The sequence below is a fragment of the Mustelus asterias genome, unplaced genomic scaffold, assembly GCF_964213995.1.
Source record: "Mustelus asterias unplaced genomic scaffold, sMusAst1.hap1.1 HAP1_SCAFFOLD_1019, whole genome shotgun sequence".
Classification (NCBI taxonomy): domain Eukaryota; kingdom Metazoa; phylum Chordata; class Chondrichthyes; order Carcharhiniformes; family Triakidae; genus Mustelus; species Mustelus asterias.
In genome coordinates, this window is record NW_027590964.1 from 120,143 (window position 1) to 137,007 (window position 16,865).

The 16,865-nt window shown below is 45.9% G+C and overlaps 1 protein-coding gene across 2 annotated transcripts; it reads right to left on the reverse strand.

The window, feature by feature from the left end:
• Positions 1-1,986: 1,986 nt before the first annotated feature.
• On the reverse strand, positions 1,987-12,109 carry LOC144487754 (uncharacterized). Of its 2 annotated transcripts, none has more exons than XM_078205830.1 (2): positions 11,264-12,109; positions 1,987-8,619 (listed from the first exon to the last, which is right to left on the reverse strand). In XM_078205830.1, exon 2 carries the CDS (start codon positions 8,266-8,268, stop codon positions 7,594-7,596), a length of 675 nt encoding a protein of 224 aa, XP_078061956.1. In that variant the 5' UTR covers positions 8,269-8,619; positions 11,264-12,109; the 3' UTR covers positions 1,987-7,593. The 2 variants fall into 2 exon arrangements, with proteins under 2 accessions (XP_078061956.1, XP_078061957.1); XM_078205831.1 differs by having other exon boundaries at positions 11,963-12,103.
• Positions 12,110-16,865: the final 4,756 nt, after the last annotated feature.

The following is a 16,865-nucleotide window of genomic DNA, read 5'->3' on the forward strand; positions in this document are numbered from 1 at the left end:
GCTCAAAACTGCTCACAATACTCCAAGTGGGGTCTGACCAGAGCCTTATACAGCCTCAGAAGTACATCGCTGCTCTTGTATTCTAATCCTCTTGACATGAATGCTAACATTGCATCTGCCTTCCTAACTGCCAACTAAACCTGCACATTAGCCTTAAGAGAAGCTTGAACAATGACTCCCAAGTCCCTTTGTGCTTCTGATTTCCGAAGCATTTCCCCATTTAGAAAATAGTCGATGCCTCCATTCCTCCTACCCAAGTGCATAACCTCACACTTTTCCACATTGTATTCCATCTGCCACTTTGCCCACTGTCCTAGCCCATCAAAGTCCTTCTGCAGCCCCTCTGCTTCCTCAATACTACCTGCCCCTCGACATATCTTTGTATCATCTGCAAACTTAGCAACAATGCCTTCAGTTCCATCTTCCAAATCATTAATGTATATTGTGAAACGTTTGTGGTGCTCTGTCGCTTTAAGAAGCTATAGCTGCGAGAGAGAATGCTGAGGATTCATTGTTTGAAATTTACGAGCTGTGAGAATCTGTGTGTTTTATGTGGATGTTTGTAGATGTGTTTTATCATTGTTTTGGGCTACATTTCATAGAAGAATCATAGAAACCCTACAGTGCAGAAGGAGGCCATTCGGCCCATCGAGTCTGCACCGACCACAATCCCACCCAGGCCCCACCCCCACATATTTACCCGCTAATCCCTCTAACCTGTGCATCCCAGGACTATAAGGGGCAATTTTTAACCTGGCCAATCAACCTAACCCGCACATCTTTGGACTGTGGGAGGAAACCGGAGCACCCGGAGGAAACCCACGCAGACACAAGGAGAATGTGCAAACTCCACACAGACAGTGACCCGAGCCGGGAATCGAACCCGGGACCCTGGAGCTGTGAAGCAGCAGTGCTAACCACTGTGCTACCGTGCCGCCCCCCTTTTTAGGTTTATATTTCTGGGGAATTAACCTTATCTTGAGTCTTTAATTTAAGGCATTTCTGGAAGTTGAGAAACAGAACCACAAGAACGCTTAAGTAATTAATTTTGGTTATTGTTGTAAAGCACATGCTATGTTTCTCTGCTTGTGTATGGATGATATTTGTTGAACGCTTCAAGCTTTCAGGTTTTCTGTCTGTGATTTAAATCAAACAGATTTAAATAAAGGACGTGTAATTAATAAAGCTGTTTTCACAAAAGTTGTGAACCTGGAACCACATTTACTGGCCAGAGACATGATTCCAGTATACTTTGCTAAACTTGTGGGAATTTTCATCCAGATTCAAACTCACACATGTGAGTATGAGAGAGTTTTAATTGTAATGGTTATTTAAAATTTGGGACATGTGAAATAATTCTGACCATTCCTGTGTTCATTGAATCATAGAATCCCTCCAGTGCAGAAGGGACCATTCGGCCCATCGAGTCTGCACCATCTCTCCAACAGAGCACCTTACCCAGGCCCTCTCCCCTGCCCTATCCCTGTAATCTCACACATTTACCATGGCTAACCTATCTAACCCACACAGCTTGGGAGACGAAGAGGGAATTCAACATTGCAAATGCACTGAACCTGGGCATCTTTGGTCTGTGGGTGGAAACTGGAGCACCCGGAGGAAGCTCACGCAGACACAGGGAGAACATGCAAACTCCACACAGACACTCACCCAAGGCTGGAATTAAATGGGTCCCTGGCTAACCACTGTGCCACCATGTCACCATATTTGACGCCAAAACATTGTCTGATATCAAGAAGATATGAGATATAGCTCTTGGGGCTAAAGGGATCAAGGAATATGGAAGGAAGGGGGCAATCAGGAAATTGAATTCGATGATCAGCCATGATCAAGATGAATGGTGGAGCAGGCTCAAAGGGCCGAATGGCCTATTCCTGCTTCTAGTTTCTATGTATCTCTCCACTGTGCCAGCATTCCATCCAGTGGCACAGTGGTTAGCACTGCTGCCTCAAAAAAACAAATACAACAATGGCTTTGGCATCTGCTACAATGTGACTGACAGTTTGACAACGGAGTCAAGGGCATCAGGAGCAAAAGATACCCTGGGAGGTGGAGAAGAATGTGACGGAGATTACGAGCGGGTCCTTGATAGGTTTTCTAAAGAGATTCAGAAAGGAAATAGTGAGTTGGAAAAAGTCCAGAATAAATTAATTTACAGTTACATTGGAAACCTGTTGCCTCACAGCTGAGTACAAAATATAAAGAGTTGAGGGAACTGGTGGATAAGCTGCAGAATGGAGCTGATTGCTGGCAGGAGAGCACGTCTGACCTGGACAATCAGTTACATTGGGAACAGGGGGCAGATGATAGGGTGAGTGGAGCTCAGAAAAATCTACTGCTGTTCGGCCAAACTCTGGAACAAGATATTGATTTACAGTCAGAAAATATCAGATCAAGTGAAGAGTTAGAAAATGCCATGGGGACTTTGAGGAAGTTAATTCAGCCACAAAGTGACACCTCCCTGAGACAGACCAATCCCTGTGTTTAGCTAACATCAAACAACCTGAGACACAAATCAGTCACCAGCGAGCAGATGTTGTTGTTTTCTCCAAAAAAAAAGAATCACTGAAAGCACTCCTCCCTCTCCTCTGCCTCTCCTGTGTGATAAGGGAATGCAGGTGTGTGAGGTTAGCCATGACTTCTGCACCATCATGATCCACAACGCTTACTCCAAGTTGGTTTCTCAGTTGAAGGAATACTGTACATTTGAGTCATAATTGTTGAAGCAGGGTATTGTTTGAAAGCATCACAGATTCGAAGAATTAGTTTGGAAAGGGAATAAAAATTAATTTAATTTGAACTGCCGTGTGTTTCTGTTTGAAATAAATTCAGACTGTACTAAAATGTGAAAGGAATGTATTTGGGTTTGAAATTAAGTTGTTCAAGGTTAGAATTGTGAAGGCCAATTTGCTCCCAAAACACAAAGATAAGGCTGCAGTTTGGCAGCAAACCAGTTCCAACTTTCCAAAACATTTGAGTTAAAATTGTTGAGATTCAGTTAACAACACATTTCACAAAGTATTTCTTTCAACTTTGATTAAGTAGCAAATATTGAAAATTGAAATTGGTGTTCAAAAAAGGAGAGATAAAAGAGATGAAATTTGAACAAAATTGAAGAAAATAACATGAGAGAAGTTTTTTAAATTATGTAAGTTGATGCAATTGCCAAGTTTCCTCTGCCCACTCCCCGCCTCTCTCGGTTCCACAGAGAAGTTAACCCTTTCAGCAGACAGCTGATTTTTATAAATCTCCACACAGCCTTTGTTTTTTAATGTAACCTGTGATTGGACACATTAACTCACTGGGATCTTGGCCAGAGCCAGATGGATTGTTTATGGGGTTTTTTTAAACAGGTGATGACGGTTTCACTCACAAACAATCCGAGTGAAGGCAGCAGTTTTGAGAATTAAAGCAGAGAATAAAAGACTTTACTTTTCAGAAAGCCAACAAGCCTGCTTTTGAGATTGGAATTGATAAATATCTGATGTGAGTTGCTATTTCAAGCATTTAAAATGGAAATTACCTGGTGTTTAAGGGAAAGAACAAAGTTGATAATGCCTGGAATCAAACAGAAATGTTTGGTTTCTGTTAAAAGATATTCTGAGAATATTTAATGATTTATTTAACTCTAAAGATTCTCGAGAACTCCTGAAAGTGTAGTTTAAAGGAATCCATACATTTGGGTGTTTATGAAGATTTGAGTGAAAGGGAAGTCGAGATGAGATGAATGAGGTGACAGTTTTCTCTTGGAGATATTTGTTTCTTTGTCTATGAATTATTTGAGAGAACTGAATTTGATAATCTGGCCACCATCTGAGACATTATTCCCAGAAATCCTCAATTTTAAACTAAAATAGACACATGAGTTTCCGGGCAGTCACAGGAATATGGTCAAGATAGTCCAGTCCCACAATGCCTCACATTCAATCTGCAGTTCTTCAATTATAACAGAATATGTGGCTGTATGTAGCTGCCTTGGCCATGGTCAACCCCAAGGGTGCCTTCTTGAACTGCTGCAATGCCTGAGGTGTACGTACACCCACAGTGCTGTTAGGGAGGGACTTCCAGTTACTGAGAGAGACAAGAGATGAAATTGCTGGGCCTCGAACAGAAATCTTTGTTTCTTCATTGGACACAGGTGAGGTCCCAGAGGATGGGAGAATAGCAAATGTGGTCCCGTTATTTAAGAAGGGTAGCAAGGATAACCCGGGTAATCATAGGCCAGTGAGCTTGACGTCCGTGGTAGGGAAATTGTTGGAGAAGATTCTTAGAGATAGGATCTGTACACATTTAGAACTGAATAATCTCATTAGCAATAGACAACATGGTTTTGTGCGAGGGAGGTCATGCCTCACAAATTTGGTTGAGTTTTTTGAGGCGGTGACAAAAATGACTGACGAGGGAAGGGCCGTGGATGTCGTCTACATGGATTTTAGTAAAGCATTTGACAAGGTCCCTCATGGCAGGCTGGTGCAAAAGGTTAAATCTCACGGGATCAAAGGTGAGCTCGCTAGATGGGTACAGAACTGGTTTGGCCATAGAAGACAGAGGGTAGCAACGGAGGGGTCTTTTTCTGATTGGAGGTCTGTGACTAGTGGTGTTCCGCAGGGCTCTGTATTGGGACCTCTGCTGTTTGTGATATATATAAATGATTTGGAAGAAGATGTAGCAAGTCTGATTCGTAAGTTTGCGGACGACACAATGATTGCTGGAGTTGTGGATTGTGATGAACATTGTCAGAGAATACAGCAGGACATAGATAGGCTGGAAAATTGGGCGGAGAAATGGCAGATGGAACTTAATCCAGATAAATGCGAAGTGATGCATTTTAGTAGATCTAATGCAGGGGGAGCTATACAATAAATGGCAGAACCATCAGGAGTATAGACACGCAGAGGGATCTGAATGTGCAAGTCCACAGAACCTTAAAGGTGGCAACACAGGTGGAAAGGGTGGTGAAGAAGGCATATGGCATGCTTGCTTTTATTGGACGGGGCATAGAGTATAAAAGTTGGGGTCTGATGGTGCAGATGTATAGAACGTTGGTTCGGCCGCATTTGGAATACTGCGTCCAGTTCTGGTCGCCACACTACCAGAAGGACGTGGAGGCTTTGGAGAGAGTGCAGAAAAGGTTAACCAGGATGTTGCCTGGTATGGAGGGTATTAGCTATGAGGAGAGATTGAGTAAACTAGGGTTGTTCTCCCTGGAAAAACAGAGGTGGAGGGGCGGCCTAATAGAAGTTTATAAAATTATGAAGGGCATAGATAGGGTGAACAGTTGGAAGCTTTTTCCCAGGTCAGAAACGACAAACAGAAGGGGTCACAAGTTCAAGGTAAGGGGGGGCAAGGTTCAATACAGATATGCAGGGGACGTATTTTAATAATAACCATATGAACAGACTGGGAATAGAGGGATACAAACGGATGGTCTCGTTAGGAACACATGATCGGTGCAGGCTTGGAGGGCCGAAGGGCCTGTTCCTGTGCTGTATTGTTCTTTGTTCTTTAAAATAGACACGTGTTTCCGGGCAGTCACAGGAATATGGTCAAGATAGTCCAGTCCCACAATGCCTCACATTCAATCTGCAGTCCTTCAATTATAACAGAATATGTGGCTGTATGTAGCTGCCTTGGCCATGGTCAACCCCAACCCCAAGGGTGCCTTCTTGAACTGCTGCAATGCCTGAGGTGTACGTACACCCACAGTGCTGTTAGGAAGGGAGTTCCAGCTACATATTCCAGACTTTCACTAGACTGTAGGTGGATATCAGATTGACATATTCCATTCAACCACACCCAAGGTGAGTTATTCCAATTCCTTTATTGTCCAGGACAATATATTCACAATATCTTGAAAACAGAAATTAAACATTCCCATTTGATTTCAGACAGTAACATATTCTGTTAGTTTGTTCTTTATTGTCAATGTCAGGCTGGTGTTGTTTTCCTTGGAGCAAAGGAGGTTGAGGGGAGATTTGATAGAGGTGGACAAGGTTCTGACAGGTTTAGATAAGGTGGACAAAGAAAAGCTGTTCCCATTAGCTGATGGGACAAGGACGAGGGGGGACACAGATTTCTTGTTTTGGGTCAGAGATGCAAGAGAGGGGGAGTGGGGGGCGGGGGGGGGGGGGGGGGGGCGGTGGAGATGTGAGGAAGAATATTCTGATGCAGTGAATGGTGATGACCTGGAACTCGCTGCCTACGAGGGTGGAGGAAGTAGCGACAATAAACAATTAAAAAGGAAATTGGATGGGCATTTGGGATGTTCCAAACAGAATGAAGAACAAAGAAAATTACAGCACAGGAACAAGCCCTTTGGCCCTCCAAGCCTGGAGCAACCATGCTGCCCGTCTGAACTAAAACCCCCTACCTTTCCGGGGACCATATCCCTCTGTTCCTATGCTATTCATATATTTGTCAAGACACATCTTAAAAGTCACTGCCGTATCTGCTTCCACTACCTTCCCCGGCAACGGGTTCCAGGCACCCACCACGCTCTGTGTAAAAAACCTGCCTTGTACATCTCCTTTAAACCTTGCCCCTCGCACCTTAAACCTATGCCTCTCGTAATTGACTCTTCCACCCTGGGAAAAAGCGTCTGATTATCCACTCTGTCCATGACCCTCATAATCTTGTAGACTTCTATCAGGTCGCCCCCCTCAACCTCCGTTGTTCCAGTGAGAACAAACCAAGTTTCTCCAACCTCTCCTCATAGCTAATGCTACCAGGCAACATCCTGGTAAATATTTTCCATACCCTCTCCAAAGCCCCCACTTCCTTCTGGTAGTGTGGTGACCAGAAATGAACACTAGATTCCACGTGCGGTCTAACTAAGGTTCTATAAAGCTGCAACATGACTTACCAATTTTTAAACTCAATGCCCCGGCCGAAGAAGGCAAGCATGCCGTATGCCTTCTTGATTATCTTCTCCACCTCATTGCCACTTTCAATAACCTGTGCACCTGTACACCCAGATCCCTCTGCCTATGAATACTCTGAAGGGTTCTCCATTGACTGTATATTTCCCATCTGTATTAGACCTTCCAAAATGCATTACCTCACATTTGTCCGGATTAAACTTCATCTGCCATCTCTCTGCCCAAGTCTCCAACTGATCTATATCCTGCTGTATCCTCTGCCAGTCCCCATCGCTATCCGCAATTCCACCAACCTTTGTGTCGTCCACAAACTTACCAATCAAACCAGTTACATTTTCCTCCAAATCATTTATATATATTACAAACAGCAAAAGTCCCAGCACTGATCCCTGAGGAACGTCACTTGTCACAGCCCTCCATTCAGAAATGTATCTTTGCACTGCCAACCTCTGTTTTCTTCTGACTCAATATCTCTAAACTTCCTAACACCCTGTCACTCTGTGATCCTTGTGACATTTGAAACCAGGTATTCACAAAAAGGTTCAAAGAGCATCAGCCCACTGGAGGCTGAGACCGGCCAGTCCAGCACAAAGAAACCCTCTGACCCTTCCCATTGACCAACTGTGAGAATGAACAAAATGCAATCCTGGATGCAACTGAGAGCAGAAACAATAACAGCAGAATCCAACCCCTGTCATCACTCGTGAACTCGCTGGTGTCTCAGCAGCCGGGATGAAACGCTGAAACCCTTCCCACACTGAGAGCAGGTGAATGGCCTCTCCCCAGTGTGAACTGGCTGATGTGTCCGCAGGGTGGATGACCGAGTGAAGCCCTTCCCACACTGAGAGCAGGTGAATGGTTTCTCCCCTGTGTGAACTCGCTGGTGTGTCCGCAGGTCGGGTAACCGAGTGAATCCCTTCCCACACTGAGAGCAGGTGAACGGCCTCTCCCCAGTGTGAACTCGCTGGTGTGTCTGCAGGCTGGATAACTGAGTGAATCCCTTCCCACACTGAGAGCAGGTGAATGGCCTCTCCCCAGTGTGAACTCGCTGGTGTGTCTGCAGGCTGGATAACTGAGTGAATCCCTTCCCACACTGAGAGCAGGTGAATGGCCTCTCCCCAGTGTGAACTCGCTGGTGTGTCCGCAGGTGGGATGACTGAATGAATCCCTTCCCACATTGAGAGCAGGTGAATGGTCTCTCCCCAGTGTGAACTCGTTGGTGTGTCCGTAAGCTGGAGAACTGATTAAATCCCTTCTCACACTGAGGGCAGATGAACAGCCTCTCCCCAGTGTGGCTGCGCCGATGAGCTTCCAGCAGACATGGGGCTCTGTATCCCTTCCCACAGTCCCCACATTTCCATGGTTTCTCCATGGTGCAGGTTTCCTTGCCTCACTCTTGGGTGGACAATCAGTTGAAACTTCGTCCACACACAGGACAAGATTACAGTCTCTACCCGCTGTGAATGGTGTGATATTTATTCAGACTGTGTAACTGGTTAAAGCTCTTTAGTCAGTGCATTGGAACACTCTCACTCAAGTGTGGCAGTGTGTTGATGCTTTTTCACTCACACTGACATTTCAAATCTTTTCAAATCGACAGACTGGACAATCATTTCTCCTTCTGGATTCAAAGTCCGATGATATTGAGGTCCCAAGGAACACGATTCTGTCACGCCGAGACATGACGTTTGAGATTTCGGCCTGTGATTCCTCTTTCAATATCCTGAAAATGAGTTTCCAAAAGTCATCAGTGTCAGTACAGGATAGAAATTCAGAACAATTTCTATGGAACATTCTTTCCTCTCTCATTCCCCAAAAGCTGTAAATCTCCATCCCACACACTCTCTCCCCATTCTCAGCAGGTCTGGCAGCACCTGGATGGAGAGAAAAGAACTGATGTTTCAGAGCTTTGACAAAGGGTCATTTCGTCAAGAAACATCAGCTCTTTTCTCTCCTTACAGATGCTGCTAGACCTGCTGAGATTTTCCAGCATTTTCTCCCTTGGCTTCAGACGCCAGCATCCGCAGTAATTTGCTTTTATAAGGCTACAGATACCTCCTCCCAAGTAACGAGCGTGTGCCCAAGACATCACCACTTGTTTCCCTTATTTCTTTAGCCCCCATGGTGCTCTCCGCAGTAAACACAGAGGAGAAGTATTCATTAAAAATCTCACCCATCTCCTGTAGCTCCACACACAGATGGCCATACTGATTTTTAAGGGGATCTATTCTCTCTCTAGCCACCGTCTTACTCTTAATATAGCTATAGAACCTCTTGGAATTTTCTTTAATCTTACCTGCCAGATCCATATCATACCCTCTTTTTGTCCTCCTGATTTCCCTCCTCAGTATTTTCTTACACTTTTTACAGTCAGAGTGATTCACTTGTCCCCGATTGCCTAAACCCAATGTATGCTTCCTTCTTTTACCTGACCAGAGCCTCAATGTCCCTTGTCTGCCAGAGATCCTTAAATTTACCATTCTTTCCCTTCATCTTAACAGGAATATACTGCCCCTGGATTCTTGATATCACACTTTTAAAACCTCCCATTTGCCAGTCATTCCTTTCCCTTCAAACAAACTCACCTAATCGACATCTGCTCGATCCTGCCTAATGCCCACAAAAGTGGCCCTGCTCCAGTTTAGGGCCTTGACCTGTGGACCTGTCCTATCTTTTTCCTGAACTATTTTGAAACTATTGGTGCTCCCAATAGTGCTCCCTGACTGACACTTCAGTCACTTGCTCCACCTCATTTCTTAACTGTCTAATAGAAAGTGAGTCCAGGAATTGATAATGAAAAATAAGGAGCTGGGAGATGAATTGAACAAGTATTTTGCCTCGGTGTTCACAATAGAGGATACAGTTAAAACTCAGAAACAGCTGGAAATCAGAAAACAGAAGTGTGGGATGAACTCTGAAAAAGCACAATTCCCAGGGAAGTGGTCCTCAGCAAACTGTTGGAGCTGTGGGCTGATGAGTCCTCGGGTCCTGCTGGGCTTCATTCTCGGGTCTTAACAGAGTGAGATCGTTGATGTGTTGTTCAATTTTCTAAAATTCCCCATCGGGCATTGGATAAAGGGAAACCGGTGGATGTGCTGTACTCAGATTTCCAGAAGACATTTGATGAGGTGCCACATCAAAGGTTATTGCAGCAAATAAAAGTTCATGCTGTGGGGATAACATATTGGCGTGGATAGAAGATTGGCTAACAGCAAACAGTGGGCAGAAATGGATCATTTTCTGGTTCGAGAGAGCGAGAAACCTGGACCAACCTTTCCAGAGTCTGCACCCTCACTGGATTCACTTCCTTTCACTTCAGTTGCTGCAAGTCCCCAATTTCCCCCAGAATGAGAAAAGAAATGGAAAGGGGGTTGAAGAGAAAGTGTTTTACTCACAGATGTTTGAGACAGGAGGAAGTTTGAGTCTGTCTGAAGATCAATCTTCATTCACACAAAGCCCACACTCTGATTGGCTGGAAGACCAGAGTCCTTCCGGTCCTCCAACTCTTCCCATTGGTCAACACCTCAGCCTGAAGATCAGAGGGTGGGTTCTCCCCCGCACATGCGCAGCTTCCCCTCTCCCTCGCACATGTGTAGTCCTGGGCCGGGGGGAGGGAGAGCTCACTGAGCGGCTTCTCGCTCTTGCTGGAGCCGTCAGCCGGTTGCCTGGAAACCTTGGTTCAAGGAGGTGTAGGGGGAGGGGAACAATGGGTGGGGGCGGGGCTCCTGGGTCCGCGCGCCCGGGCCTGAGAACTGGAACCCGGAGACGTCACCGCGAAGCAGAGTGATTCCTATTGGCTGATTCAGGCAGGACACTATTGTGACGTCACAATGCGGAAGTTGTCCAATGAGCTTCAGAGTGAAACTCCCTCCTCTGTTCAACATCTGGGAGGAAATCAATGTTTCCCCCTTTCCATTTCTTTTCTCATTCTGGGGGAAGTTGGGGACTTGCAGCAACTGAAGGAAATGAAGTGAATTCGGTCTGTATATTCCACACATTTTTACTCCAGTAATGTAGACATTTATCTGTCTGGCATCCTGCATGGAAATTTTCAGCTCTCTGCATCCAGGGCAAGAAGCAGTGAGCATGGATCTGTCAATCACACATGAGGACGGCCTCAACCGGGATCTTGGGTTCATGTCACACTATCTGGAACCCCCACGACTTGCCTGGGCTTGCAAAATCTCACTAACTGTCCTGGCTGGATACAATACACATCTCTTTAACCTGTGCTTAACCCTCTCTCCACTCACATTGTCTGTACCTTTAAGACTTGATTACGTTTAAAGACTCGTATTCCAACCATTATCTTGTAAATTGAGTTTGTGTCTTTATATGCCCTGTTTGTGAACAGAACTCCCACTCACCTGATGAAGGGGCAGTGCTCTGAAAGCTTGTGGCTTGTGCTACCAAATAAACCTGTTGGATTTTAACCTGGTGTTGTGAGATTACTTACTGTGCTTACCCCAGTCCAACACCGGCACATCTTTGGACTGTGGAAGGAAAACCGGAACATCCGGAAGAAACCCACACAGACACGGGGAGAATGTAGAAACTCTGCACAGACAGTGACCCGAGGCTGGAATTGAACCCGGGTCCCTGGCGCTGTTAGGCAGCTGCACTAACCACTGTGCCACATGTCAGTGCCATCGCCCGACTCCAGCCCAGTCTCAGCTCATCTGGAACCCTCACCCATTCCATTGTGACCTCACACCCTCACCCATTCCATTGTGACGTCACACCCTCACCCATTCCATGGTGACGTCACACCCTCACCCATTCCATTGTGACGTCACACCCTCACCCATTCCATTGTGACGTCACACCCTCAGCCATTCCATTGTGACGTCGGGGCTTCACTCTCCGATCACAATCCCTGCCGGCCTCCCACTTGCAGCCTCAATGGCGGCAGTCAGCCCGGGTCTAACACTACAAGCTGCCGCTCCATTTGGTACAAAGGGGGGGAACCGGGAAGTTCATTTCCGGGGTTTGGGTTTGAACAACATGTTTACAAAGTCTCTCCACCCACCCGCCACATTTATCATTCCCCGCACGCCGCCCTCTACCTCGTATTGATCTCGCTTCCAAACTAAAACCGGCCGTCCGTCGCCATTACCCGCAGTGATGTGGAGATGCCGGCGTTGGACTGGGGTAAACACAGCAACAAGTCAAACAACACCAGGTTAAAGTCCAACAGGTTTATCTGGTTCACCCGCACTGCGCATGCTTCAGGTCCCGCCCCTCATTCATTCCGATTGGTTGGAGGACCAGCCGCTCCCATTCGGTCCTCCAGTCCCGCCCCTCATTCACTCCGATTGGTTGGAGGACCAGCCGCTCCCGTTCGGTCCCCCAGCCCCGCCCCCTCTTCCTATTGGTCCGGAGCTGCCGTCAATCAGTGCCCGGGCATTGTGATGTGGAGCATGCGCAGTGTCATTGCTGTCCTTGGCGCTTGTTTGTCCCGGAGAAGCGGAGTCAGCGTTAGGCGGTGGCTGGGAGGATTTGGAAACACTTTGTGGATCCGCAAACCCTTCAGAATCATTGTCAGCTCCCTGGTTTGCAGCTGCGGGGCTTCTCCCTCCCTCCCTCCCTCCCGGGAACAGGCCCAGGTTAACGGCCCCATCCTGGCTCAGCCACTGGAGGATGGTTCACATCAGAGGATGGGGGAGGGGGACAATAAATAAGAGGTTACACTTTGGCCTCAAATCAATGAGGACTCTGATCTCTGGGAAGGAAGGAAACCCTGGGAGGTGGGCGGGGAGGATTCACAAACACCCGCTGGAGGCCCCAACACCCCCAGTAAGACCCATTGGTTTTATTGTCAGTCTGCAGACAGGAGCTGGAGAACTGAATCCAGACAGAGGAGAGGGAGGGAGAAAACTGGGAGTGGAGGAAAGAAATGGTGAGATGGGTTTGGATTTCAGCCCAGGGAGGAGGGAGAGTGTGTGGGACGGGGATTTACTGATTTGGGGGAACAAGAAAGGAAAAAATGTTCCAGAGAAACTAGAATTGTCTGTTCAGAGTTTGTATCGTGTTCTGACAGTGATAACTTTTCTAAACTGTTTTTACAGGATATTGGAAGTGAAAGATTGGCAGACAGAAAACTCAAACCGGACATCACATCTGACAAAGTCATTCAGTTCCTTCGGAGCTGAATATCATCGGTCTTTGAATATAGAAAGAGAAATATTTGTCTGTTCTGCCTGTGGGCAAATAAATTAAACATCAGTATGACCGGAAAAGCATCGAGACAAACACACACCCGAGTGAGAGTGTTCCAGTGAACTGAATGTGGAAAGAGCTTTAACCAGTTACACAGCCTGAAAAAACATCACAGTTCACAGCAGGGTGAAACTACGTGTATGTTGTGTGTGTGGATGTGGCTTGAACTGATCATCCAACCTGGAGAAACACAAGGGCACCATGGAGAAACCGTGGAAATGTGTGGAGTGCGGGAAAGGATTCGGTTTCCCATCACAACTGGAAGTTCATCGGCGCAGTCACACTGGGGAGAGACCGTTCACCTGCTCTGTTTGTGGGAAGGGATTCACCCATTCATACAACCTTCTGACTCACCGACGGGTTCACACTGGGGAGAGGCCGTTCACCTGCCCTGTGTGTGGGAAGGGATTCACTCGCTCATCCCACATTGTGACACACCAACCTGTTCACACAGATGAGAGAATGTTTACATGTTCTGACTGTGAGAAGAGTTTTAAATGCAAAAAAGATCTGCTGGCGCACCAACGTATTCACACTGGGGAGAGACCATTCACCTGCTCTGTGTGGGAAAGGATTCATTCAGTCATCCCACCTGCAGACACATCAACTTGTTCACTCTGATAACAAACTTTTTAATTGTTCCCACTGTGCGAAGAGCTTTAAAAACAAAAAGGATCTGCTGACGCACCAATATACTCACAATGGGGAGAGGCCATTCACCTGCTGTGTGTGTGGGAAGGGATTCAGCCGTCCACCTGCCCTATTGAACCACCAGAGAATTCACACTGGGGAGAGGCCCTTCACCTGCTCAGACTGTGGGAAGGGATTCATTAATTCATCCAACCTTCTGATACACCAGCAGCTCCATACAGGGGATCGACCGTTCACCTGCTCTGAATGTGGGAAGAGATTCACCCGTTCATACAACCTTCTGACACACCAGCAGGTTCACAGTGAGGAGAGGCCATTCACTTGCTCCGTGTGTGGGAAGGGATTCACTCGTTCATCCAACCTATTGAATCACCAGCGAGTTCACACTGGGGAGAGGCCGTTCACCTGCTCCATGTGTGGGAAGGGATTCAGTCAGTCATCCAACCTGCTGACACATCAGAGAGTTCACAGTGGGGAGAGGCCATTTACCTGCTCTGTCTGTGGGAAGGGATTTTCTCATTTATCTTATCTTCTGAAACACCAGCGAGTTCACACTGGGGAGAGGCCATTCACCTGTAATGTCTGTGGAAAGGGATTTATTCAGTCATCCCACCTGCTAACACACCGGCGAGTTCACAAACGACTGCAAGGTTTGGATTCTACACTTATTGATGCTGTTAATCATATCCAGGTCTGAATCATGTTCTCTCTGACTTTTTTCTTCTGTTGAGGTTTGATATTCTGAATAAATGTGAAATAGACATTTGATTGAATCATTGTTGTAGATTTTTGTCTTTTCCATTTGAGTGTTTAACGTCACCAGGCTGGAGCTCAGAAAGGGCAATCTGAGGGAGGATCATACAGTAGGAACAGAACTTCATTCTAGACACAGTCCTTCAGGGTCTCGCTGAGAGGGTCACACAGCACTTTGGTCTTTTTCGTCACTTTTCACTGACAGCAAAGTCCCCGTGTGGGTGAATCCTGAGGTGTGTAAGAAATGTGTCCCAGTCGTTCTTTTCCATGGTTCAGAGCTCCCAGACACAGAACAGAAGCTCCTTTACAACTGTGTTTAGAGTCAGGAAGAACAACGGTGAATGCGGGAAACGTGCTGACAAAGATTGGTGTAAAACTGGGATCTATTCCTGACTGAGAGTGAAACGGCAGGTTTAGGTTTCCAGACTTAGAATGAAAAAAAGTGTAAAACATTTTAATGTGTGTGTGTCAGTCCTGGTTTATTGACCAGAAACTGGCGTCAAATAAATTGGTTGAAGTCTGCATTAAAGTAGCAGCTGGAGAAGTTCAAAGGACCCTGTTAACTGCTGGGACAATTAGACAACAATTTGATTCCCAGATAGAGAAGGAGCTGCAGTGTGTGTCCACGAATTCTCAGTTTTGTTGATGTGTGCTTCCCATACACTATCCTATTAAATAAACCTCACTCCTATCAGCCTTTAACCATTATAAACAGAACAGAGAGAAGCTGAGCAGCATCAGAGCCCTGACTGACCATTTAAGAATGAGTGATGTGTTCAGCTGAAGTTTCCTGTTGGTAGTTTTCTGGGTGATCTCCTTATTTTGATCATTCTCAGTGACCCCTGGGTGTGAACCTGCTCTCCTCTCTTTTAGACATTCACTCACTCAACATCTCCTCTCTTTCAGAAACTCAATCACTTAACATCTCTCATCTCTCTAACACTCACTGAACATCTCTCTCTCTCTCTTTCTCCAGGCATTCACTCACACGTTACCTTCCATCTCTCTTACATTCTAACCTCGCTCCTCTCTCATTCACTTAACCTCTTCCCTCTCAGATACTGTGTTCATCACTTAATGTCTCTCTATCTTTCTTTCAAACACTCACTCATTTAACCTTCCTATTTCAGATCTGCTTAAACTTATTCATTGTTTTCTCTCTCTCGTTACCTCTCTCTGAAAAGGCACAAACAAACTTCATCTCTCTTCGCTGTCTGAGAAAACATCTAATTGATGGAGATTCAATCCTCTCTGTTTCTCTCTCCCACTTCCTCTGACAGGCCCTGACTCACTTTAAATCTCCTCTTTTCTAATAACCCTCTTTGGGAAAACTCATTTGTTCTCTAATTCCTCCTCATTTCTCCCAGTGATGACCCTCAGTCCATCTCCCAATTCAGTGAATGTGTTAAAAATCCAAATAATCTCCTTTCTTTATTGTTTAAAATGGGAATGGAGGTGAATGTAATGCTGAGAGCGGCAGCAATCTGTGTGGTTGTTCTTGATGCTGTCAGAGTGAGTTCACCCTCACAGGCAGGAAGACTGTTCACGGTGATAACATCAAACTGACGCCGGCTGTTTCATTCTCAGGTAACACAACTTCCTGCTTCTCTGCTGCCGGTTCAAAAACGCACATCTCACTTCTGAGCAGAAAATAAATCCAGGGACCACAATCTGGTGAGAACATCTGTCAATGCGGCCTGTATCTGTCCAGAGAGTCAGGGCAGAGTCACACAGGTCACATTGTGGTGACATTTACAAATGAGCCAGTTATTTCTGTTCAGAGTTTCCATTCGCAGATATAACCAGCTGTGTCTGTGGATCAGTTACTGAGTTCCCTCTGCTTCCCACAGCTGGGAACTGATAGCCTGCTCCCTTACATACAGAGCATTCTCTCTGTATTGCTTGTTTCCTCTGTTTCTCAGCTTTTATCTTTGACCACCTCATCTTTCTGCTTTTTAAAATCTCTCAATTTTTCTTTCTGTCTCTCCCTCTGTATCTTTCTCAGGGTCTGATTGTTCCTATTTGATCAAGATGTTCAAAATCATGAAGAGTTTCTGATTGATTATGGAAGGAATGACAGGGAGAAAAGCAGAAAAACCCGGCAGGTCCAGCGGCATCTGTTCAGAGTTAACATTTTGAGTCCATATAATTCTTCAGGGCAGGAGAAACATGGGTTATCCATCTTAGGTTGGGGAATGTGCTGGGAGATTTAATAGAGGTGTTTAAAATGACAAATAATTTATGATAGTGTCAATGGAGAGAAATTATCTCCCAGGAGCACGAGGGTTTGTCGATGGAGAGAATCGATTTCCTCCGTGCAGGAAGGTCTGTAAGCAGAGGACACAG

Bases quoted from the DNA above. Each gene is read 5' to 3' on its own strand.
- LOC144487754 (XM_078205830.1), bottom strand. From the start codon at position 8,268: ATGGAGAAACCATGGAAATGTGGGGACTGTGGGAAGGGATACAGAGCC.